The 25,601-nt window shown below is 43.5% G+C and overlaps 1 protein-coding gene across 1 annotated transcript in view; it reads left to right on the top strand.

Annotated features, from left to right (window-relative positions):
* The window catches only part of eif2b3 (eukaryotic translation initiation factor 2B, subunit 3 gamma), a 49,178-nt gene that overhangs the window by 13,974 nt on the left and 9,603 nt on the right, over positions 1–25,601 (top strand). The window contains exons 6-11 of the mRNA XM_023977496.2: positions 13,344–13,433; positions 15,537–15,670; positions 15,789–15,979; positions 16,246–16,308; positions 19,469–19,617; positions 22,676–22,779. Of these exons, the coding sequence (XP_023833264.1) occupies positions 13,344–13,433; positions 15,537–15,670; positions 15,789–15,979; positions 16,246–16,308; positions 19,469–19,617; positions 22,676–22,779 (731 nt within the window). The remainder of the gene's footprint in view (positions 1–13,343; positions 13,434–15,536; positions 15,671–15,788; positions 15,980–16,245; positions 16,309–19,468; positions 19,618–22,675; positions 22,780–25,601) is intronic.

Genomic DNA, 25,601 nt, shown 5'->3' on the forward strand with positions numbered 1-25,601 from the left:
GTGGGAGCTGGTCTGTTGGGAGCTCGTAAATACTTCAGGGAGCCAGAGCCACTGTAAATCCTGCCCAATAAGAGAGGGGCCGCAGCAGCTGCAAGCACGCTTCCCTGCAAAAGGAAATCAGCCACACACACACACACACACACACACACGCTAATGTGGAGATACACACACATACACACACACACACACACACACACACACACACACACACACACACACACACACACGCTAATGTGGAGATACACACACACACACACACACACACACATGCAAGCATGTATGTACATACTAGAGCTGGGACAATAAACCAAAAATTATCGACACCGACCATATCAAGCACTTTTCTGATATTGTTCATTACGATAAGTAGCCTATACTAGAGAAATGTCAAGTTTGAAGTTAATATTTTGCTAATATGGGTGATTGTGCAGTGCAGTCAAAAAGGTGATTTTCCTGTGTTTTATATATACAATGCCTTCGGAAGTATTCAGACCCCTTGTCTATTTCCACATTTTGTTACGTTACAGCCTTATTATAAAATTGATTAAATAGTTTTTTTCCCCCTCATCAATCTTTTCAAAATACCCCATAATGACAAATCAAAAACAGTTTTTTAGGAATGTTTGCAAATGTACAACCCCCCCCCCAGAAATATCACATTTAAATAAGTATTCAGACCATTTACTCAGTACTTTGTTGAACCACTTTGGCAGCGATTACAGCCTCGAGTCTTCTTGGGTATGACACTACAAACGTTGTACACCACCTGTATTCGGGGAGTTTTTCCAATTCTTCTCTGCAGATCCTCTCAAGCTCTGTCAGGTTGGATGGGGAGCGTCGCTGCACAGCTATTTTCAGGTCTTTCCAGAGATGTTCAATTGGGTTCAAGTCTGGGCTCTGGCTGGGCCACTCAAGGACATTCAGAGACTTGTCCCGAAGCATAGGGTTGTTTTCCTGTTGGAACGTGAACCTTCGCCCCAGTCTGGGGTCCTGAGCACTCTGGAGCAGGTTTTCATCAAGGATCTCTCGTACTTTGCTCCGTTCATCTTTCCCTCGATCCTGACTAATCTCCCAGTCCCTGCCACTGAAACACATCCCTACAGCATGATGCTGCCACCACCATGCTGCATTGTATGGGTGGTGCCAAGTTTCTTCCAGATGTGATGCTTGGCATTCTGAACAAAGAGTTCAATGTTGGTTTCATCAGACCAGAGAATCTTGTTTCTCATGGTCTGAGAGTCTTTAGGTGCCTTTTGGCAAACTCCAAGCGTGCTGTCATGTGCCTTTTACTGAGGAGTGGCTTCCATCTGGCCACTCTACCATAAAGTCCTGATTGGTGGAGTGCTGCAGAGATGGTTGTCCTTCTGGATGGTTCTCCGATCTCCACAGAGGAACTCTGGAGCTCTGTCAGAGTGACCATCGGGTTCTTGGTCACCTCCCTGACCAAGGCCCTTCTCCCCAGATTGCTCAGTTTGGCCGGGCGGCCAGCTTTAGACTGCGTCTTGGTGGTTCCATACGTCTTTCATTTAAGAATGATGGAGGCCACAGTGTTCTTGGGGAACTTCAATGCTGCAGAAATGTTTGTGCCTCGACACCATCCTGTCTCGGCGCTCTACGGACAATTCCTTCCACCTCACGGCTTGTCAACTCTGTGACCTTCATATAGATAGGTGTGTGCCTTTCCAAATTATGTCCAATCAATTGAATTTACCACAGGTGGACTCCAATCATGTTGTAGAAACATCTCAAGATGATTAATGGAAACAGGATGCACCTGAGCTCAATTTCGAGTCTCATAGCAAATGATCTGAATACTTAAGGTATTTCTGTTTTAAATTTGTAATACATTTGTCAATTCATAAAAACCTGTTTTCGCTTTGTCATTATCTGGTATTGTGTGTCGATTTAATGAGTAAAAAAAAAAGAGTATCCATTTTAGAATGAGGCTATAACGTAACAAAATGTGGAAAAAAGTAAACGGGTCTGAATACTTTCCAAATGCACTGTATTTCCACACTAGTTGGAATAATACTGTGAAATTGTGAACATGATTTTCATGCCCTTTTTAGTGTAAGAGCTGTTTGAAAAGACCACCTGAAATTTCAGCCTGTTTTGGTGGGATGGAGTTTTTTGGTCTGCATCACCAGGCGGTAAATTTGTTAATAGACCAGTAAGAAAGAGTTCCAAACCTCTCTGCTAATAAGTTATTTTTTAGTTTTCCCTTCCCCACTCAGACCACTCCTAGACAGTAAGGTACTTAATTGTTACCCAACAATTATTTGATATTGAGATAAAAACGGCACATTGGACCATTGATGGCTACAACCATCAAATTAGTAGTTTAAAGGATAATGAAATAAAAACTGTTGTGCATGTTGTTATAAACGTATCGTTCTATTTATCATTATCACACCAATTCAGGCTATTTTATCAAAATATGTTTTTTGTCCATATCGCCCAGCTCTAGTAAATAAACACACATGTATTGACACACACCAGGACGTTACATGCTGAAATACTCGTGTATATAGGAAACATTTGAACATCAAGGCCTACCCAAGACGTAAATTGTATCCACACATAAACAGGCACAAACATGCACAACTTCAAAAATCTTTTATAGGACTGCAATTTTATTTGCATTTTCTTTTTTACATTTGAAACCTACCCAAGTTGAGCTTTAAAAAAGAAGTTGTCAATGAGCGCTAGACCACTTATTGAGAGACTGAGGTGTAGTGAGTTTTATGATATCTCAAAGCTGTCGGCTAGCCTAACTCTTAAGCTAACCTAAGTATCGACGCTTTGTCGCTTATTTCAGCCTAAGATGTCAAAAGTCTCTGTTTTGACTCCGTTTCCCCCATGAACCCTCTTTTTCCTGAGAGTAGGAAGTTTGAACACGGTGTTAGACGTCTGAAAGTCTCCAGTCGTTCCCTGGCTGTTTGTCTAAGCTGTCTCCAGAGTCTTTACTTGTCTGCCGTTGTATTTATACAGACATGGGCCGCGTGACGTATGGAATGGGAACGCTAGGCTGCTGTCACACATGCTGCTGTCCTGTCCTGTGGTACTGCTAACCTGGGACCTTTGATATCAATGCATGAGTTATGTGAATGGGCAAGTTACAAACGCTGATCTTGTGTTAGGATCTTAAGTTAGTATCCAGCCCTTAAATATAACGATCTCTTCAGTTATCTTACCGGTATTTGTTTTTTTGCAGTCCTCAAACTGCATGTTCTTGACCCCTGTCCTAGATTACCACCAGATTTTCCCCATGCTAGTTGTCTGAGTGGTGACACCTATCACTACCCATTTCCACATGTGAGCTGATATGGAAGCTGAAAACCTTCTACACATGTGATATGAGTTGGCCCCTGAATTGATTCGACAGTGTGAAGGCTCCTGCAGATTCCTCTCGCATACAATGTTGCTCCACTGTAAAATCTGCAGAGGTGAAGTCATAGTCTTTATACAGTATGTACTACCATACAGTGGCGTAGCTTCAGCCGGTGCGGTTGCACCAGGACCCGCGACGTACATGGACCCGGATCTGCGGTCCCCTTATGTAATTTGAATAGCGCCCCACCATGCCCATGTATTAATTGTTGACGCCGGTCCATCACGTCTAGAATTTGACGAGAAGATCTGTCTTTAACCTAGAGTATGATAAATGAACCCTCTAATGGTTTCACCAACAAAATGTTTTTTGCCACTACATAAGTCAGCATGATATTTTAGTGTATTGATGACAATAAAATAAAAAATTGCGAAATAAATCATATTATTCGATAGTTTCAATACCATCTTAAGATAATGAAATGCATTCTGGGATTCATTATGCAAATACTCTCCAAAGCGTTGTTGTTTCTGTCATCGTTTTAAGCAACAGTTGAGCTAGCTATCAAGGGATAACGGACAAAAGAAAGAAAGAAAGTCGAGAATAGAAGATTGCTGATTTTTAAATCCGTAATGTATCAACACAAAAGTGGAGTCCAAAAGAGGAAGGCCAAAAATGAGAACGCAAAGGAGGTACAGTATCACAATTTGTTTAATTAGATTCCTTTTTCAAGTGCAGTTCATGTGCAGCCATTGCTAGCACAAGCAATGTAGCAGGACCAGAAGAGGATGTAGGTTTATCATCGCCACAGCAGCTTTTAGCGGGTCAAGTGAGCCAAGGCCAAGCTGTTCCATCGTGCCAGAGAAGCAACTTTGACAGAGGATACAGGCTGTCAGGTATCGGCGGATACGACCCTGAGCACAAGCCAGGCCGGACAAGCTATCCCCGGGCGGGGAGGAAGAGGAGCAGGGCGAGGCTAGAATCGTGGCGGCTGAGGAAACAGGTGGAAGTGGGACAGACAACCTTTTTACCTATTCAACTGACGGGGCATTATGCAACAAATGTGGATGCAAAATTAAACGGCACGTTATTGCATTCGGCTCATGTAAGCCTACTGGCCCATTCCCAAGAGATGACAAAAGGCAGTATTTTTCCGTGTCGTATTACACCACTACAACCAAGGCTGGAATCAAATTACCACGTACATGGCTATGTTATTCGGCCAAGCTAGATTGTGCATATTGTGAGCCTTGCTGTCTGTTCAGAGATCGGAGTGCCCCTTCTCTGACGCGTGGGTGAATGGGGTGAGAGATTGGCGCCATCTAACATCCAAAATGGCATGTCATGAGACATCCCAGATTCACATGGGTGCCTGTTTGGTATATGAGCAATGGAAGCTCAATGGCACTATTGACGCAGAAATGGAGAGAGGCGTGCGTAACGCAGCACATTTCTGCCAACAGGTGTTGGAGTGCATAGTTAATGTAACTCACACATGCATCATGTAATTTGGCGTTCAGAGGGCACCGTGAAAAGCTGGGGCAGGCCAACAGTGGGAATGTTCTCAGTATAATTGAACTGCTGTCATTTTACAACCCAGTTCTGAAAGAACTTTTAGAACGCCCCGCAAGATCTGTTAACTATCTCAGTCCTTAACCGAGCGAGTGAAGTGTGACATTCAGAGAGAGATGCAGGAAGCCCCACTTGTTTTCTTCTTTCTATTATTATGGACACAACACCGGATGTATCCAAAGTAGACCAGTTAAGCCAAGTTTATCGCTATGTGAAAGTGATAAGGGATGCAAATAATGTCGCCACAGAGCTGACCATCACAGAGTCGTTTTTGGGATTTCTGGACACTGCTGACACATCAGCAGCTGAGCTTCAACATAAAATCCTGGGCAGCATAGAGGATAATGGGCTGGATATTTCAAAATGTTGTGGGCAGGAGTATGATGGAGCTACTAACATGAGCTGCTAGTGTGCAGGCCAGAATATCCTAAAAAGAGCCGCTTGCTGTTTATGTGCATTGCGCAGCGCACAATCTTAACCTGGCTTCAACGACTCAAAAATGTGCCAGAGATTAAACAGTTTTATGATACTGTTATATGCCTTCGGGCATAGCATAAAGCGATGGTCAATGTTGAGTGGTATATTTGATTTTGAACTAGAAAAAGAAAATGTAATTCTAAAACGAGTGTGTCCCACCTGCTGGTCATCTAGATATGAGTCCCTTGCCGCCCTGAGACACAGATATGTGGACGTAATGAAGGTCCTCACCAAGATTGTGCTTTTAACCTTTCTGGCGCAGGCGTTCCGCGAGCGACCCACCTCGACAACATCCGGTGAAATTGCAGAGCGTCAAATTCAAAATACAGAAATAGTCATAATAAACATTCATAAAAAATACAAGTGTTATACATCTTAAAGATAAACTTCTTGTTAATCCAGCCGCTTTGTCACATTTCAAAAAGGCTTTGCGGTGAAAGCATACCATGTGATTATCTGAGGACAGCGCCCCGCTTACAAAAGCATACAAACATTTTACAACCAAGTAAAGGAATTATAAAAGTCAGAAATAGCGATAAAATGTATCACTTACCTTTGAAGATCTTCATATGGTTGCAGTCACAAGAGTCCCAGCTACACAATAAATGTTTGTTTTGTTTGATAAAGTCCCTCTTTATATCCCAAAACCTCTGTTTTGTTGGCGCGTTTTGTTCAGTAATCCACTGGCTCAAAGGCAGTCTCAACATGCAGACGAATACATCCTAATAGTACCGGTAAAGTTCGTCGAAACATGTCAAACGATGTTTAGAATTAATCCTCAGGTTGTCAATTGTCTAAATAATCGATAATATTTCAACCGGACAATAGCGTATTCAATAAAAAGGAAAAACAATGAAGGGCGCACACTCGGTCACACGCGCAAACCAGCTCTGCATTCTTCCTCAGTCCACTGACAGAAAGGTCTCATTCTTCTTCATTTTTCAGAAAACAAGCCTGAAGCAATGTCTAAAGACTGTTGACATCTAGTGGAAGCCATAGGAACTGCAATCTGGGTCCAAACCCATTAGATACTCTATAGGCAATTGAAAATACCCACATCAAAAAGAATCCACTTCCTGGATGGATTTTCCTCAGGTTTTTGCCTGCCATATCAGTTCTGTTATACTCACAGGCATTATTTTAACAGTTTTGGAAACTTTTAGAGTGTTTTCTATCCAAATCGGCCAATTATATGCATATCCTAGCTTCTGGGCCTGAGTAACAGGCAGTTTACTTTGGGCACGCTTCTCATCCAGATGTCAAAATACTGCCCCCAAGCCATAAGACGTGACAAGAAGGATGAGAGGGATGATGCAGCATTTCGTCGTTCTGCAGACTAAGGTTTTAGAAAATGTGAACGTCGTCTTCAAAATGCTACAGGCCAAAGACGCAGACCTGCACAGAGCGGTTAGCCTACTCAAGGACATGATAGAGGTCCTGTCCGGATTCCGACAGGATTTTGAGAAGGCCAAAGTCACTGCAAAGACCCTTGCCGATAAATGGGGAGATCAGAACGCATTTGAAGACACTCAGAGAAGGAAGGTGAGGCGTCATTTTGATGAGCTATGCGAGGATGAGTGACTGTGTGATGGGGAGAGTAGTTTTAGAGTCAACGTCTTTAATGCAAACCTTGACATCGTTATCCACCAGCTGTCAAACAGATTTAAAAGTCTGCGGGCAACATCGAGTCTGTTTGACTCCATTCATCCCACTAGCCCTGGCCAACGCAGATGATGATGATGCGCTCTACAAGACCGCCAGGCGGTTGGCTGAACATTACAGCAAAGGTGTATCAGCAAGCTTACATGGCTAATTCATCTCTTTGATGTCCTGTTTTAAGAAGGAAATTGCAAAGCACACTACAATGAGAGACCAGGCCAAGATGCTCATTGTGGATTACAATTCAGTCACTGCTACATTTGGGGAAGTAGTTACAGCGACGCTCCTTTTTATGACTCTGCCTGTAAAACGGTAGCCAGTGCCAAGTACTCCTTTTCCAAACTGAAAATAATTAAATCATACCTGAGGAGCAGCATGTGACAGGAGAGACTGAGTGAGTTGGCCATTCTGTCCATTGAAAACACCAGGGCCAGAACCATGGATTTGAATGCCATTGTCAACGACTTCGCAGAGTGGAGACAGAATGTCCTGTAAGGAACACAGTAGTCCAGCTTGTCTGTTGATAGCTCCTCTTATCATTTGTTTCACACTTGCACCCTGCTTACGTACTAAAAAGGAACAAAAGGTCCTTGTTCTAATTCTGACTAAAACTACACACATCATCAGATTATAGTTTTATGATTCTAATAGATGTCATACAATTATATGGTTTCAGGGTGGAATATTCTAATCATTACCTTTTAAGCATATAATTCCTCCCTTATCAGGTGAACAAAAGGACGTCTCGTTGATCATAAGGCATACACCCCCGCCCTTCTTACCAGAGAGATGCTTGTTTCTGTCGGCGCGATGCGTGAAGAAACCAGGTGGCTGTACCGACTCAGATAGCGTGTCTCGAGTGAGCCATGTTTCCGTGAAACAAAGAACGTTACAGTCTCGGATGTCTCTCTGGAATTCTACCCTTGCTCGGATTTCGTCTACCTTGTTGTCAAGAGACTGGACATTGGCGAGTAGTATGCTCGGGAGCAGTGCGCGATGTGCCCGTCTACGGAGCCTGACCAGAAGACCAGATGTACTGGGTCATTAGCTGTTTTTCTGTGTTTCTGTCAAGAGATTGATCTATATGTTTAGGTTTTATAATATAGGCTATTGCCTATTATTTGCAGATAAAATAGGGTGTTTTTTGACCGCTTTGTGCTTTCCTTGGTGCTGCTCGACTTATACGGGTTAATTTCTGACCGCCGTCCATGGCGTTGAATGTATTGGCTATATTGCGGCTTCTTTGGTAACAGCTTTAATTGTGCCCATAGATTAGGTTCTGCTCTGCTGTTACAATGCTTAACAATATTAACACACAGCATTACCAACAAAATTATTTACATTTTAAGGGAAATATGGATGGTGATAGGGTCCCTTAATTTTTTGGGGGCACCTGGGCCCGTCATGATTAAGCTACGCTACTGCTACCATAGTTTAATTCTCTTTCCGGATGAAACCATGGATTTAGTCAATCACTTGAGGTCTACAGTACCTGGTTCCCGCAACACTAAATATATTTGAAGAATGTAGTACCATTGCGAAACTAGTAATACAGTATGTGTCTTGTCCCCTGTGTGCCATGAAGCACACTCCTCAAACATTCCTCTCTTTTTAAATAGCGTCAATGTATTGTCCGATGGCAAGGAATCTATACATTTAACTGCACATTTTCCCAGCTAACTACCCAAGTCTGGACATTTTGGGGCCGTTTGTATTTACCTTCTCTGCTCAGACACGAGAGAGGACAAAGAGCCAAGGTCTTTATAGTAAAGCGAAATGTAGCTGGATGCGTGAGCAAATTTGTCTGGGCCTTGCAGTGGTGTTGACTAGAGGTCGACCAATTATGATTTTTCAATACTGATACCGATTATTGGAGGGCCAAAAAAAGCCGATACCGATTAATTGGCCGATTTAAAAAAATWAAAAAAAAGTGTAATAATGACAATTACAACAATACTGAATGAACACTTATTTTAACTTAATATAATACATCAATAAAAATCTATTTAGCCTCAAATAAATAATGAAACATGTTCAATTTGGTTTAAATAATGCAAAAACAAAGTGTTGGAGAAGAAAGTAAAAGTGCAATATGTGCCATGTAAGAAAGCTAACGTTTAAGTTCCTTGCTCAGAACATGAGAACATATGAAAGTTGGTGGTTCCTTTTAACATGAGACTTCAATATTCCAAGGTAAGAGGTTTTAGGTTGTAGTTAATATAGTATTTATAGGACTATTTCTCTCTGTACCATTTGTATTTCATATACCTTTGACTATTGGATGTTCTTATTGCCAGTGTAACAGTATAGATTCCGTCCCTCTCCTCACCTCTACCTGGGCTCGAACCAGGAACACATCGACAACAGCCACCCTCGAAGCAGCATTACCCATGCAGAGCAAGGGGAACAACTACTCCAAGTCTCAGAGCGAGTGACGTTTGAAACGCTATTAGCGCGCACCCCGCTAACTAGCTAGCCATTTCACATCGGTTACACCAGCCTAATCTCGGGAGTTGATAGGCTTGAAGTCATAAACAGCGCAATGCTTGAAGCACAGGGAAGAGGTGCTGGCAAAACGCACGAAAGTGCTGTTTGAATGAATGCTTACGAGCCTGCTGCTGCCTACCACCGCTCAGTCAGACTGCTCTATCAAATATCAAATCATAGACTTAATTATAACATAATAACACACAGAAATACGAGCCTTTGGTCATTAATATGGTCGAATTCGGAAACTATCATTTCGAAAACAAAACGTTTATTATTTCAGTGAAATACGGAACCGTTCCGTATTTTATCTAACGGGTAGCATTCATAAGTCTAAATATTCCTGTTACATTGCACAACCTTCAATGTTATGTCATAAGTACGTAAAATTCTGGCAAATTAGTTCGCAACGAGCCAGGCTGCCCAAACTGTTGCATATACCCCGACTCTGCTTGCAATGAACGCAAGAGAAGTGACACAATTTCACCTGGTTAATATTGCCTGCTAACCTGGATTTCTTTTAGCTAAATATGCAGGTTTAAAAATATATACTTCTGTGTATTGATTTTAAGAAAGACATTGATGTTTATGGTTAGGTACAGTCGTGCAACGATTGTGCTTTTTTCCGCAAATGCGCTTTTGTTAAATCATCCCCCTGCGTTGCATCGATTATATGCAACGCAGGACACGCTAGATAAACTAGTAATATCATCAACCATGTGTAGTTAACTAGTGATTTATGATTGATTGATTGTTTTTCATAAGATAAGTTTAATGCTAGCTAGCAACTTACCTTGGCTTCTTACTGTATTCGCGTAACAGGCAGGCTCCTCGTGGAGTGCAGTGAGAGGCAGGTGGTTAGAGCGTTGGACTAGTTAACTTTAAGGTTTTAAGATTGAATCCCGGAGCTGACAAGGTAAAAATCTGTCATTCTGCCCCTGAACAAGGCAGGTAACCCACCGTTCCTAGGCCATCATTGAAAATAAGAATGTGTTCTTAACTGACTTGCCTAGTTAAATAAAGGTGTAAAAAAAAAAAACACACACAAGAAAAAAGGCAAAATCGGTGTCCAAAAATACCGATTTCCGATTGTTATGAAAACTTGAAATCGGCCCTAATTAATCGGCCATTCCGATTAATCGGTCGACCTCTAGTGTTGACACAGACTAGGTCCAGAACAGCAGTTAGCACTGTCCCCTCAGAGAGAAGCACAAGGACTATTACCTCACAGCACTGCTGCCATGTGGAATGTGCTCATTTAAGAGGTACTACATGCTGAGGTTTTTAGTAGTCAGTCATAACGCTTGGGAGTGAATCACCATAGCCTGAGGAGTTTTGCAACAATGTTCTGTTTCACTCGTCAGCCAGGCCCCCTAGACTACCAGGAATCACACATTAGACTTGTTTGGGAAATGCAGTGGCTTATGGCCAAACGATGTGTATTCTATTTCTACAAAAATTATCACCCAAATGGGGATCCTTCCATCAGCATGTAGGCCGTCCCATTGGACGGACAGACTAGGCCTGTAGCCGCTACTGCTTGTGTTTAACCATGGTGTCCTGCACTTGGTTGAGGGGGCACTTGTCGACCCTCCCCCCAACCGCTCCCATCCTCGCCACACCACACCTGACCCCCAGCCACCGTACACTGATCCCTGGGTATCGCTCCTGCTTGGCCTCCCTCCCTGCCTGCCTGCCCGGCCCCACAGGTGCCAAACAAGGATGTCAGAAGCTGGGTGTTCCAATAAATCTCGTTTCCTTCTATCTGCATTTGGCGTACAGTTCACACACACATAGGATATGACAACCTGTTTGCTCTGGTCTGTGTGTGGACCGGAGGACCACATTGGGACCACATGTGGGTGGTGTGATGTGCTAGAATATTCCTGTCTCTGTTTTCAGCCTCTTGTTGGTGGATTCAACACATGGCCCCTCTGTGAGCTGGTTAATGGAATGGCTCAAAGTTGTCATAATTTACCTCTTGCCTGTTTACCCTCCTCCCCCTCACAATGTGATTTATACGGCCCAGCATCTGGTTCTGAAATCTGCATCGCCAAACAGACCTCCTAACTTATTCTCAATGTTTTAAATCGCATTCTTCACCCAAGAAAAGGCGGAGAGGGGAGGCTCTCACATAAAGCTCCGGAGATGAGATGGTGTTCTTATGGTTTCGCTTCATAAATGTCACATTAAGGGGAGACGGGGGGTATGGGGGGCTCAGTTGAATGTGACACCACCAGGCAGGCTGGACAGCCAGTTTGTTATGGTGGTGCTTCACCACTCTGATCATGGTGGGTGTTAGGTGGAGGTTTCATTTGTTTCACCTGGTGCTCTGATCCAGAGGTCTTATAGAATATAGACTAGTGAGTGTATGGATATGGCCTTTTATGATCCATTGCCTTGGTTCTGTCCAAGGAACTGTTTATGGAGTCGGGTCTCCTGGCCACTTTATGTGAGCAGTGCTTACAGAGGACTTCTCACAGGATGAGGTCTGCTTTCACCATGGTCATATCTACTTTGAATACAGTGCTAGCTTTGCTAACTGACATCACTGTCTTAGAGAATTGATGTTGGCTTCTCTAGGCATTTTTGACTGTAGGCTTAGATTTAATTCTGTAACTAACCACCATTCGGCAAGTATAGAACGTTATWTTATCATGATCATTTTACCCGAGGACTTCAAAAATAAAACCCAAACAGCAATTATTCTCAATTAAAGCGTTTCTACACGATACCACCACAATCTCTGATCCTGTGAGTTTTTCCCATCTCTTTCTTCCTGCCTGGTGCAACAACCTTTGGTTTGCCTTCAGCTGCAACTCAGAGACTTCCCACATCACTCAGACAGCCTGGCTGCTGCAGCTCTCAGAAGAATTAGACTGGCCTCCAGGGCAGGCAGGCAGCCGCCTCTGGCCTGTGTCCCAAATGGCACCCTATTGCCTATTGTAGTGCACTACTTGTAGTGCGCTATAAAGGAAATAGGTTGCCATTTTAGCCCTGGGCTCTATAGCAGCCTGCCCTGCCTGAACACAGAGGATCTATACCCAGAGCATTGTCATGTCAATTGCATGCTGTAAAACAATTGGGGGGTCCGCTGGTGTTGGCATCTGACCAGTTAACGCAGCACTCACTGCAGTTCAGACTGGACACGGTTGCCATGACAGCCATGTTTCTGGGGCACGGCCTGTGGACAGAGGCTGGCAGGGGACAATACACAGATGCAGGACTTTTATATCACCTCTTTTTTTTTATCATAACAGATGTTCTGTTCTGTCACATACTGCTTTCAACAGAGTAATTAAGGAGGTAGAATGAAAAGCTAAATTAAAGACTGTAGTTATTTTTACTCTTTGTCATCTAATTAAAAAAACATCTGGAGAAGAAAAACAAAAAGTGGTTTTGCTCATGTAAAGAAAGAGGCTTGGTGCCTCAGTGTCTGCTACAGGATACTTTATAGTGTGTTGTGCCATGAACAGTGACATTAACTGTGGTACTGGCACCACCTGTGTTCTCAGTAGCCAGTTACGGTTCCCCTTAAACCTGTGTAGTAACACTGTTATTACTCTAACAGTTGACCTACAGAAGTGAAATAGGGAATAACCCTTAGCCCTCTCGGGTGATAGCAAGAATTGCTCTCGACTCCAAACCAATTGCTAGAGTATGTGATAAGACATGTTAGTACAATGTTTCTATAACAACTACCATGTTACGACACAGTGATAGAGGTAATGCAATCTAAAACATCCCGTCTCCGCTGGCTTTTTAGTTAACATGTGATTTGATTTACCCCCTCCGTCTCTCTCTCTCTTTCATTCAGACATCCAAGGATGCACATCAAAACTGGCCTTGTGGACGCTCACCTGTACTGCCTGAAGAAGTCTGTGGTCGACTTCCTGGCTGATAACAAGTGAGGTCATTTTACTTTGTTTGCTTCCTAAATGGCACCCTATTCCCTGTAAAGTAGTGCACTGTGTAGGGAATAGGGTTCCATTGGGATGTAGCCTTTGTGCATGTAATTTTCTCACAAATGTGCTCGTGTTTTATGTTTAATGTATATCAAATTAGTTTTTAAAAGGTACCGATAACCATCCACATAAATGTGAATACAGTGTATTGCTATACACAGGTGAAATATTGAACAGCACCTTTCTTGCCAAGGTTCATGCGTGTTGAATTTGAGTTAATATGAGAACAGGCTGTGACTATGGAGGCTTTGAGGCTGGTAGGTATTCTTGTCAGGTGTTAATTTGTTTTACAATGTGCCACTTGAGCAGTTTATTAGGCTTTTAGCCCCCTTGTGCGTTAGTATCAGAGGTACACCTCAATCACAACTGTGTTGATCATCTCACTTCCCCATACTTCTGGTTTTCTTTTAAACTGCAATCACTTTGGACCAATCAGAAAGTCTTGTTTATTGTCCATTGTACTTTTTTGGGTTACCGTATATAATAGGACCACCACCATAGACTGACATGTATCTTCCAACATATTGAAGTCATTTAATGGATCTCTGTGGTCACCACCACCACCAGATCAAATGGTCCACAATTTAAAAGATGTACTGGATCATTAAAATCAAGGCCAAGCAATTGAAGGCAATGTTAGATGCTTAGACCACTTAGTTGAAGTGCGTCTCACTTTGATAAATGTACATCCTATTGATGTAGCCTATATTTCTAGTGGTGTTGCATTCATCTACTCACATTCTCCTGCCCATACATCCTAGGCAGGGGATACTTCAGAACTGGGAGGGGGACAGAACAGGGCTTGAATGAGAAATGGGTCTAGTAATTGCTAGCCCCCGCCCTCCTGTTCTTACCCCCCCCTCCCGCCACCACCAGCAAGACCAAAGGAAGAGTGCTGCTGCTGCTACAACCTCTTCCTCCACCCACCCCCCAGTCCAGTACCCCAGTTAGTCCCCCCGTCCCTTTTGTGCTTGTTAAACTGGCATTGTGAGGAAACCCAACAGCTCCTTTAAGTGGTGTTGAAAATAAGTGCAGGTGGCATTAATTGGGGAGTACATTGACTCACTCACTCGCCCGGCCCACTTTCCCTCCAAATAGGAATTTTCTACTGGGGGTTTACATAAATACTCTGCATTGCAGACGCTTGTTCCTGCTGCTTCCCATTGCTTTAACATTTGAATTCACCAGTCATCCTGATATAAATATCATTTAATGTTATCTGCCACCCAGACTCGGGAGACCTCAAAAGCACTAACCACTTCTTTCTTTCTCTCCCGCATCAAAGTAGGTGGACTTTTTTTTTGTCCCCCTTTTTTTCATGTTCTCCCCTTTTTCTCCCTCCCCTCCTCTCTCTCTCTCCATCTCTTTCTCTATCTCTCCCTCTTGAAGCTGCTCTGCTGTGGAGCGCTCAAGGAGAAAAATGGACAGAGTAACTGTTGTTTCTTTCTCTGCATTCAGATGGAAATTCTAATCTCCCTTAAAAGAAACTAAAAAGAGAGTGAGAGATGGAGAGGGACATTGAGTGCAGTGCAGGAGAGCGGAGAAGGAGGAGAAAGTTAAATTGCCTACTGGGCTTACATGGTAGTTTGAAACCATGATTCAGCCTAATCTTTTTTAACCTGTTAGGAAACCCATGAACGTGTACACTGTGAAATGATCGTGGTTGTTTCTTTCTTCTCTGGTTAGCGGTAACCCTCATGAGCAGAGATGGCCTAGAACTTGTGAAAGCGTTCAGTACATTAGCCATGTACACTCAAAGGCATTTCCCCCCTTCTCACCCCCCTCTCCCTACTTCCTACTTCTATCGTTTTGATTGGCCATGAGGAAATACCTGAATCAAAATAGAAATATTATGAGTAGAACGGGGGTCCGTATGCAGGTCAATTACCACGGTCAAATGTTGTCCTCGTTCTTATTCTATGCTATTACTTTTCAAAAGAGTTGGGGGCAAATGTTAGACTTCATGAGAGTAAAATGTATTTTTTTACTTACAGTGAATGTACCTATTTCAACAACTGAGTAAGTATTGTATTTTTCTCTCAAAGATCTGTCTCTTCGATTCGGGGAGAGTTAGTCCCGTATCTCGTCCGCAAACAGTTCTCTAAATCCATGACCTCTCCGAATGTCAATGATGAAGCTGATCAGAACCTTAAGAAAAAGGATGGCAATGCAAACTTAGGTAATGAAACTATACTTGAACATTTTAAGAGAGTTTTCATAGTTAGGTTGTAACTCACTTCATGCACACACACACACATACACACTCAACTGTGTCTATCTGCTGTCTGTGTGTGTAGAGATTCAGATCTTGTCCAGGGATGAGGTGCTGCTGCAGCTAACCCGGGAGAGGTCCTGTTGGAATGACCATCGTGGGGACATGAGTGAGGCCTACCACGGAGGACGCCTGCGCTGTTACGTGCACATCATGGACGAGGGCATGTGTTACCGCGTCAACACGCTAGCGGCCTACATCGAAGCCAATCGCCTGGTAAGTGAGAGAGTGAAACTATATGTACTAAACATGTATTAATCTGTTTCTGACTGCTTCATGGCTAGCATGCTCTTCTCGTACACTGCTTTCTTTACCTGCCACATCAAACTAATAGCCGGCTCTGTTAGTAACCCTAACTTACAACTTTTAGATGTGATTAATATGACCTTTTGTCTGGTGAGGAACATGCTCCCTGTACATTACTGGCATTATTGTTTTATCCTCTTCTATGAACATGTATGCCTTATTGTCTTGTGTTCCAGGCCCCTAAGCTGTTTGATGAGCCTGCAGTCCATCCATCAGCAGCGATATCTGTGCGCTGTCTGGTGAGTGGCTAGCCTAGTAGCTGGATGGGTGGTTCTCTTAGATATCTGGTACGATGTGTATTTTCGGACTGCATCCATGAGTCTGTGTCTGAGTCATTAGCAGGTTGTAGTAGAATGAGCGTTGTGAGTGAGGATGCCATTAGAGTGAGTGTGCTTTGGTGAGTCACATGCTATTCTTGTTAGTTGTCTATGAGGGTAGATGCTCTAGATGTGTGTCATAGGGGATTAAGGAGCATAAGAGGCAGGGGAGGCCACTAGCGGAGGCCCTCAGCTCCTCTTGCCCTGTTCAACAGTTGGGGACTTTTGGCCACTACACCTCTTACAGATGTAGGACCTTAATTTGAGACAGTTTGCTACAGCAGGAAAATAATCCTGCAGCAAAAGGAAATGTGAATTTATTATGTGGATTATAATTACCATTTCAAAGTGTAAATTACAAACTTTAGAAGCCTTTTTAAACCTCAAATACACTAAAAGTTCCTGCATTTCTGGAAAGTTCTGCAACAGGATGATCAAATGAAGATCTTACAACTGTAGGTTGCCTCTCCACTATCTTTATAATCAAACTGCTCTCCAAACTGTCAAACTTTTGAGTTCTAAAATTATAATCTAAAGTATAATCATACTGTTGTTCAAAAAAAGAAACGTCATCTCACTGTCAACTGCGTTTATATTCAGCAAACTTAACATTTGTAATATTTGTRTGAACATAACAAGATTCAACAACTGAGACATAAACTGAACAAGTTCCACAGACATGTGACTAACAGAAATTGAATAATGTGTCCCTGAACAAAGGGGGGTCAAAATCAAGTCCATATCTGGTGTGGCGACCAGCTGCATTAAGTACTGCAGTGCATCTCCTCCTCATGGACTGCACCAGATTTGCCAGTTCTTGCTGTGAGATGTTAGCCCACTCTTCCACCAAGGCACCTGCAAGTTCCCGRACATTTCTRGGGGGAATGRCCCTAGCMCTCACCMTCYGATCCAAYAGGTCCCAGACGKGCTCAATGGGATTGAGATCCGGGCTYTTCGCTGGCCATGGCAGAACACTGACATTCCTGTCTTGCAGGAAATCACGCAAAGAATGAGCAGTATGGCTGGAGGCATTGTCATGCTGGAGGGTCATGTCAGGATGAGCCTGCAGGAAGGGTGCCACATGAGGGAGGAGGATGTCTTCCCTGTAACGCACAGCATTGAGATTGCCTGCAACAACAAGCTCAGTCTGATGATGCTGTGACACACYGCCCCAGACCATGACGGACCCTCCACMTCCAAATCAATCCCGCTCCAGAGTACAGRCSTYGGTGTAMCGCTCATTGCTTYGACGATAAACGCAAATCYGACYATCACCCCTGGTGAGACAAAACCGCAACTCGTCAGTGAAGAGCACTTTTTGCCAGTCCTGTCTGGTCCAGCGACGGTGGGTTTGTGCCCATAGGCGACGTTGTTGCCGGTGGGCCCCGGGTGGCGCAGTGGTCTAGGGCACTGCATCGCAGTGCTAGCTGCGCCACCAGAGTCTCTGGGTTCGCGCCCAGGCTCTGTCGCAGCCGGCCGCAACCGGGAGATCCGTGGGGCGACGCACAATTGGCATAGCGTCGTCCGGGTTAGGGAGGGTTTGGCCGGTAGGGAGGGTTTGGCCGGTAGGGATATCCTTGTCTCCAGTATGTAAAAAAAAAAAAAAAAAATGTAATAAAAGTATGCACTCTACTGTAAGTCGCTCTGGATAAGAGCGTCTGCTAAATGACTAAAATGTAAAAAAAAAAAATGTAAAATGTGATGTCTGGTGAGGACCTGCCTTACAACAGGCCTACAAGCCCTCAGTCCAGCCTCTCTCAGCCTATTGCGGACAGTCTGAGCACTGATGGAGAGATTGTGCGTTCCTTGTGTAACTCGGGCAGTTACTGTTGCCATCCTGTACCTGTCCCGCAGGTGTGATGTTTGAGTGTACCAATCCTGTGCAGGTTGTGTTACACGTGGTCTGCCACTGCGAGGACGATCAGCTGTCCGTTCCTGTCTCCCTGTAGCGCTGTCTTAGGCTTCTCACTGTACGGACATTGCAATTTATTGCCCTGGCCACATCTGCAGTCCTCATTGCAGATGACTTAGGCCATGTTCACACAGATGAGCAGGGACCTGGGCATCTTTCTTTTGGTGTTTTCAGAGTCAGTAGAAAGGCCTATTTAGTGTCCTAAGTTTCATAATTATGACCTTAATTGCCTACCGTCTGTAAGATGTTAGTGTCTTAACGACCGTTCCACAGGTGCATGTTCACAAAGAAGACTGTGAAGTTTATTGGATATTTACGAATTATCTTTGAAAGACAGTCCTGAAAAAGTGTGTATGTATGTATGTATGTATGTATGTATGTATGTATGTATGTATGTACAGTGGGCAAAAAAGTATTTAGTCAGCCACCAATTGTGCAAGTTCTCCCACTTAAAAGGCCTGTTATTTCATCATAGGTACACTTCAAACTATGACAGACAAAATGAGGGGAAAAAATCCAGAAAACACATTGTAGGATTTGTTTTACATGAATTTATTTGCAAATTATGGTGGAAAATAAGTATTTGGTCACCTACAAACAAGCAAGATTTCTGKCTCTCACAGACCTGTAACTTCTTCTTTAAGAGGCTCCTCTGTCCTCCACTCGTTACCTGTATTAATGGCACCTGTTTGAACTTGTTATCAGTATAAAAGACACCTGTCCACAACCTCAAACAGTCACACTCCAAACTCCACTATGGCCAAGACCAAAGAGCAGTCAAAGGACACCAGAAACAAAATTGTGTATACTTTATTTTATACAATAAAATGCTAATTAATTACTTAAAAATCATACAATGTGATTTTCTGGATTTTTGTTTTAGATTCCGTCTCTCACAGTTGAAGTGTACCTATGATAAAAAATGACAGACCTCTACATGCTTTGTAAGTAGGAAAACCTGCAAAATCGGCAGTGTATCAAATACTTGTTCTCCCCACTGTATATGTGTATATATATATATAAAGAATTAGATTTTTACACTGGAAATTTGACTAATAGAGTAAAGTGTGGGAAGGGAACAGAGGGAAGTGTACATTCTTGTGTGGTCTTTTCGGCTTATGATCTCTTTTTCCTGACATCGTTCTACCACATCTGGTTATTGTCTGCCAGATTGGTGCTGACAGCATAATAGGAGCATCCTGTCAAATCTCAGACAAGGCATCCATCAAGAGATCAATGATCGGCGCGTCCACCACCGTCAGAGAGAAGGTCAAAGTAACCAACTCCATCATCATGCACGGAGTCACCATCGAGGAGGGGTGAGTAGAGCCTACTGTATACAGATTTGGACCATTTCTACCACTGTGTCCTTAGACTTTAGAAGCTGTGATCCCAGGACATTTTACCAGGTAGTCACAGATGACACTTTATGGTAGAGAGAAAGCAGTGTAAGCAACACTGTTATTTCCATTTGGAAAAGACCGGGTAGTAAACTCCCTTCTCCAATTATGCCCAGTATAGTTTTAAACCACAAAGGGGAACCATTAGGTTTTAGAGGCCAGAGTGTATGGATGACTCCGGAGTATGTGTGTGTTTTGGTTTTACTATCTTTGTGGGGACCAGAAGTCCTCACAAGGATAGTAAAACAAGGAAAATTTGCACAAGTGGGAACATTTCACCAGTCCCCACAAGCAAAATGCTTTTTTAGGTTTAGGATTAGAATTAGGAGTTAGGGTTTGGGGTTAGGTTAGGTTAAATGTTAGGGTTAGGGAAAATAGGATTTGGAATGGGAATCAGTTGTTTGGTTCCCACAAGGATAGTAAAACAACCGTGTTTGTGTTTGGGTGGGCTGCAGTGCGAGGAGGGGACTGACTGCCTGAGGCTTGTTTTATGTGATATGTGGGGGAAACAGAGAACACTATGTTGACAATGTTCATTGGTGTGCAGTGAACCAGAGCACGCTTACAATGGCATACATAAACACATAGGTGATTAATATACATGGTTAAACTCTGCTGTAGCTAGATTCTCAGCAACAACGTATTTCACTTCCTTCATATAACTCACAAGTGGAATTTATTTTAATTTAATTTTTTTACGTTTACCTCAGTTTTCTACCTTTTTTTAAAGTGTCATATTCAACTATTTATTGTGGGTGGATTGCTGACTATGTAAACCTACTATGAATAGTTTTTTTTTCTTCTTCAGTCTAGCATTGGGAGACATTTTTAATTAAAGTATTTTCACTCGTGCTGGCTGGTTGAAAGGATGTCCTGGCTGGTGATTGAAAACTGCAAGCATGACATGAATCGCAGGAGAGAGGCCACTGAGAAGTAGAAAAGGGCCCTGTTATTTTAAATTCAGACATCCTCAAATCCTGGGGAAGAGCTTTATCTGGCAGAGTTGGGCTTTAGCACTGTCCCTCTTAAAGACAGGGAGGCCTGAGCCAGCGGGGGTACCCTCATGTCCAAGTTAGTGCACGCATAAAGAGAAAGAAAGAAAGAGAGAGAGAAAATAGGAAAATAAAGAAATGGCAATTATTTCGCAACATAAAAAAATGTAAGAGGGGATTAGCAAATCCCTGGCATGTTAAAGAAGGCACTTGCATTTTTTGGCCCCTTTGTTTGCATGTAGGAGTGCTTGTTTACAAAGCAGAGGCTATTTGGGGGGGCTGCGGTCGAGGTCGCGGGGAGGCAGGCGGAGGATGTGGGTGGTTGAGGTGTGGGAGTGGGGGGGTCACAGCGAGGAGGAGCACAGTGTCAGTAATTAGTGGTGTTTCAGTTGGGCTTCTTTGGTGGTCTCTCTGTTTAAAACTCCAATCCTTGTAATCTCCCATTGCCATCAACCCCCCAGCCGGTTCCCTCCCTCCCTGCTCACCCCCTTCCTCTCCCTCCAACCCCACCCCACCACCACCACCACCACCACCTGAATAGCCCCAGTGCAGCAGCAGCCAATACAAACCTGCCTGTGTTAGTGGCTGCAGGGCCAAGCTCGTCAGTCTCTCTAGGAGGGAGAGACATACATGTTGCTCCCCAGCCCGCCCCACAGAGCTCACTCTGTTTCTATCCTCCAGAGGAGACTTTATGGTGGCCTTAGTCCGGACTGCCAACCCAGGTGGTGCAGAACATCAACTATCTCCGGGCAGGGTTGTCGGTTCCCCAGCTATCCTAAACTAACCACCTCACAGACTTTCCATCTGTTGATATTCTGATTGTTAGCATGCCTTCGCCTGCCACCCAGGGTATGGAGTTTCACTATGACAGTTACACGGGGTAAAATGAGATTAAATCCTGAATTGAGATGAATTGATTAATTCTGGGTTTTCTCTATTATTGATCAAATAAAATCATACCAAACTTTAGTTAAACATTTAACATCTCAGTTTAAATGTAGAATAGACACAATCAAGGTAATGAAGGAACAATTAAGATGTTTAAAACATGATATTAACAGTTAATGAGGAATTTGAAAGATCACGGTCTACTTACCATAGAGAATTTTTACCCCACTCAAATTAATGAGTATACTGCCTACCTAGACATCACATAAGCCTAATGTCTGAAACCCACTATTTAGACTGAGCTCAGTACCCATAATAATTATAACATAGGGTCCAGAATGGGGTTTTTAGTTCGACATGGGGCGTGTGCTTGGTCTCAGCCTTGATGAACACCTGTCTATAATGTTTCGTCACCCCCTGCCCTCAACAAAATAAAAAATAAACCTGACGATATCGAATACCTAATATTCTAAATGTTGATGATAGTGTATCATTTGCACACACAAGGTAGAGGCTGGTGTTTTTCTTTAATATGTATGCTAATCTAGTTTCTTGAGGAAAATAAAACAAGACAGCTGAAAACTCTGAGGGGTCATGTTTCCTTTAAGGGAGGGGTTAGAGGCAGGAAAGGACAAGGCCCTCCCTCTGCTGTGCAATTAGCTGAATACATGAAAGAGAAATTTCATTGTAAATATGTTCTTCATGCACCAAGAAAAAAAAGCTGGCCTGGCCCAGGCATGTTAAGTAAACATCAAACTGTGCACATGAAGTTACAAAGTTTTATGGTGCCAAAGTGATCCCATGAAAGAGTGTGTGTGCGCGTGCATGAATGAAAGCCTGTGCAGTTGAAAGCATCTTCTCAAATATTGCATCCAGAAAATGTCGTCCTTGAAAATGAAGCCTGGTCGAGTAGATGTTCAAATATAATACACAAGAGCAGGATTTTAACTTTGCATTAGGTCAGAGAGCAAGTGTCCAATGGCCAGAAATCAACTCCTCTGCGATGTCTTCGCAGGTACCCACAATCTGCACAGAGTGATAGTGTACTAGTTCTCAAGGGGAAGTCTGGTTGATGGTGCTGTGTGTTTGTTCTACAGGTGTAACATCCAGGGCAGTGTGATCTGCAGTAATGCTGTGATCGGCCGAGGTGCAGACATCAAATATTGCCTGGTAGGGAGTGCCCAGCGCATAGAGCCAGAGGGTGAGCATACTACTGCCTCACCTTGCCATCACACACTCAAGTCCCACTCACCTCCACTTTATCCAGCAACAGTAGGGTTGCAAAATTCCAGTAACCCAAAATTCCTAGGTTTTCCAGAAATACTGTTTGTAAGATTCCTGGAATAAGGACGTAGAGAATACGTAGGAAATCTGGGAAACTTCCCAACTGGGATTTCTGAAAGATCTGGGAATTTGGGGAAAGGTACCTGAGTTTTGCCACCCTAAGAAGCAGGAAATAACACATTACTAGCCAAAGTAGCATGTGTGAACTTGTGACAGTGTTTATGTGACTGTGATACGTTTTATTCTACACTTTCTTAGATCGCATTAAAACTGAACCCTCTGTGTATAATTGAGCTTTTACTTTTTTTATATTCCTAATCCCCTTGTCCATACTCCCTAGATGGAGCTGGGGGGGGGGGGGGTTGKGTGTGTGTGTGTTCCTGTGTTTTTAGTCAGTGTGTGTTTTTGGGATTGGGCGGTGGTGTGGGGGAGGAGGGGTCTGGGGGCTGTTGAATTCCGGGTGGTCCTGGCCTGTTCTCTAACCTCTCCATCAATGACACTGCCAGAGGCGCCCCTAAAATGTCCAGGGCCTGCTCAGCCTAATTGACTGAACAACAGGGTGTTGCTACACCACGGCCCCCTGCACCAAATACTGCAACATTTACCCCCCTCCCAACCAACCCCCTTCCGTCCCTCCCCATCCATGTTCCAAGTTCTCAGCCCGGCCCAGTTATCAGAGTGCGACTGGACCTGATTAGCCTGCCGTAACCTGGAAAGCACTGGCTTATGGAGCGGCTCCCAGAAATCCCAAATTACAAGCTAGACCCTTGTACTTCCCACACATTCAGTCCCACAGCCCAGCTCAACACAGCCCAGCACAAATCCCCCACACAACTCCTTTTAAGTTTAAAGCACAGAAAGAGCACAATTCAAAGATATCCCCGAAAAAAGGCTAACCGAGTCTGTAACAGAGCAGAGGTTAATGTAACCTATCATTATAAAAGCATTACTTATAATAACTGCAATAAATGTCTCGAAATAGCCTGGAGGATAACAACAACCGCTGTCTTTAAGTTCTACAATCAAAAGCCCTTTGATTTCATCATATCAAAGCTCCAATTTCCCGTTCAATTTGAATGTTATTAATCTTAATGAATTAAATATTTTTCTACGGACTGGCTGCGATTCCGGATTTTTTGAAACCTGGAAGTTTTCTGCGCATGTTTGGGATCCGCTGCGCGCTTCCCCATCAGAGTCCTTTCAGCTACTGCTCAGTGCTCATTTTCTCTGTGACTCCGTTGCTGCTTCCACGAACAAACTTAGTTCTTTGTCTGTTGTAGCAGTAATCAAAGCAGACATAAGCACGACACAACAGGCAGTCTAGCGATTTCATGTTCTTTTTTCAGGAGGGGAGTTAGCCTTCATGCAGCTATTTAGGCAAGTTATATGTACACAGCATATCAACAAGCAAGACGCAGACAGGCAGTCAATAGTGATTTAAAGTGCAAACATTAGCTATTGTAGTTATTTTTTCAGCAACTCTGACTATATGCCAGCATAACTATAAAGATTACATCACACAGAAGGCGGAGTTTTGCCCCAATGCAATGTGTAGGCTGCGTCTTGCTTGTGCTATGGCAATATCTGTAACAACAGCCTTCATATACAGTACCAGTCAAAAGGTGACTACCTCATGAAGCTTGTTGAGAGAATGCCAAGAGTGTGCCAAGCTGTCATCAAGGCAAAGGGTGGATACTTTGAAGAATCTCAAATATAGAATATATTTTGATTTGTTTAACACTTTTTTGGTTACTACGATGTTCCATATGTGTTAGTTTAGTTTTGATGTCTTCACTATTATTCTACAATGTAGAAAATAGTAAAGATATAGAAAAACCCTTGAATGAGTAGGTGTGTCCAACCTTTTGACTGGTACTGTGTGCATACATATAAACTCAGCAAAAAAAGAAACGTCCTCTCACTGTCAAATGCGTTTATTTTCAGCAAACTTAAAGTGTAAATATTTGTGTGAACATAACAAGATTCAACGACTGAGACATAAACTGAACAAGTTCCACAGACATGTGACTAACAGAAATTGAATAATGTGTCCCTGAACAAAGGGGGGTCAAAATCAAAAGTTACAGTCAGTATGTGGTGTGGCGACCAGCTGCATTAAGTACTGCAGTGCATCTCCTCCTCATGGACTGCACCAGATTTGCCAGTTCTTGCTGTGAGATGTTAGCCCACTCTTCCACCAAGGCACCTGCAAGTTCCCGAACATTTCTGGGGGGAATGACCCTAGCACTCACCCTCTGATCCAACAGGTCCCAGACGTGCTCAATGGGATTGAGATCCGGGCTCTTCGCTGGCCATGGCAGAACACTGACATTCCTGTCTTGCAGGAAATCACGCAAAGAATGAGCAGTATGGCTGGAGGCATTGTCATGCTGGAGGGTCATGTCAGGATGAGCCTGCAGGAAGGGTGCCACATGAGGGAGGAGGATGTCTTCCCTGTAACGCACAGCATTGAGATTGCCTGCAACAACAAGCTCAGTCTGATGATGCTGTGACACACCGCCCCAGACCATGACGGACCCTCCACCTCCAAATCAATCCCGCTCCAGAGTACAGGCCTTGGTGTAACGCTCATTGCTTTGACGATAAACGCAAATCTGACTATCACCCCTGGTGAGACAAAACCGCAACTCGTCAGTGAAGAGCACTTTTTGCCAGTCCTGTCTGGTCCAGCGACGGTGGGTTTGTGCCCATAGGCGACATTGTTGCCGGTGATGTCTG

The sequence above is a fragment of the Salvelinus sp. IW2-2015 genome, linkage group LG32 (assembly GCF_002910315.2).
Source record: "Salvelinus sp. IW2-2015 linkage group LG32, ASM291031v2, whole genome shotgun sequence".
Lineage (NCBI taxonomy): Eukaryota > Metazoa > Chordata > Actinopteri > Salmoniformes > Salmonidae > Salvelinus > Salvelinus sp. IW2-2015.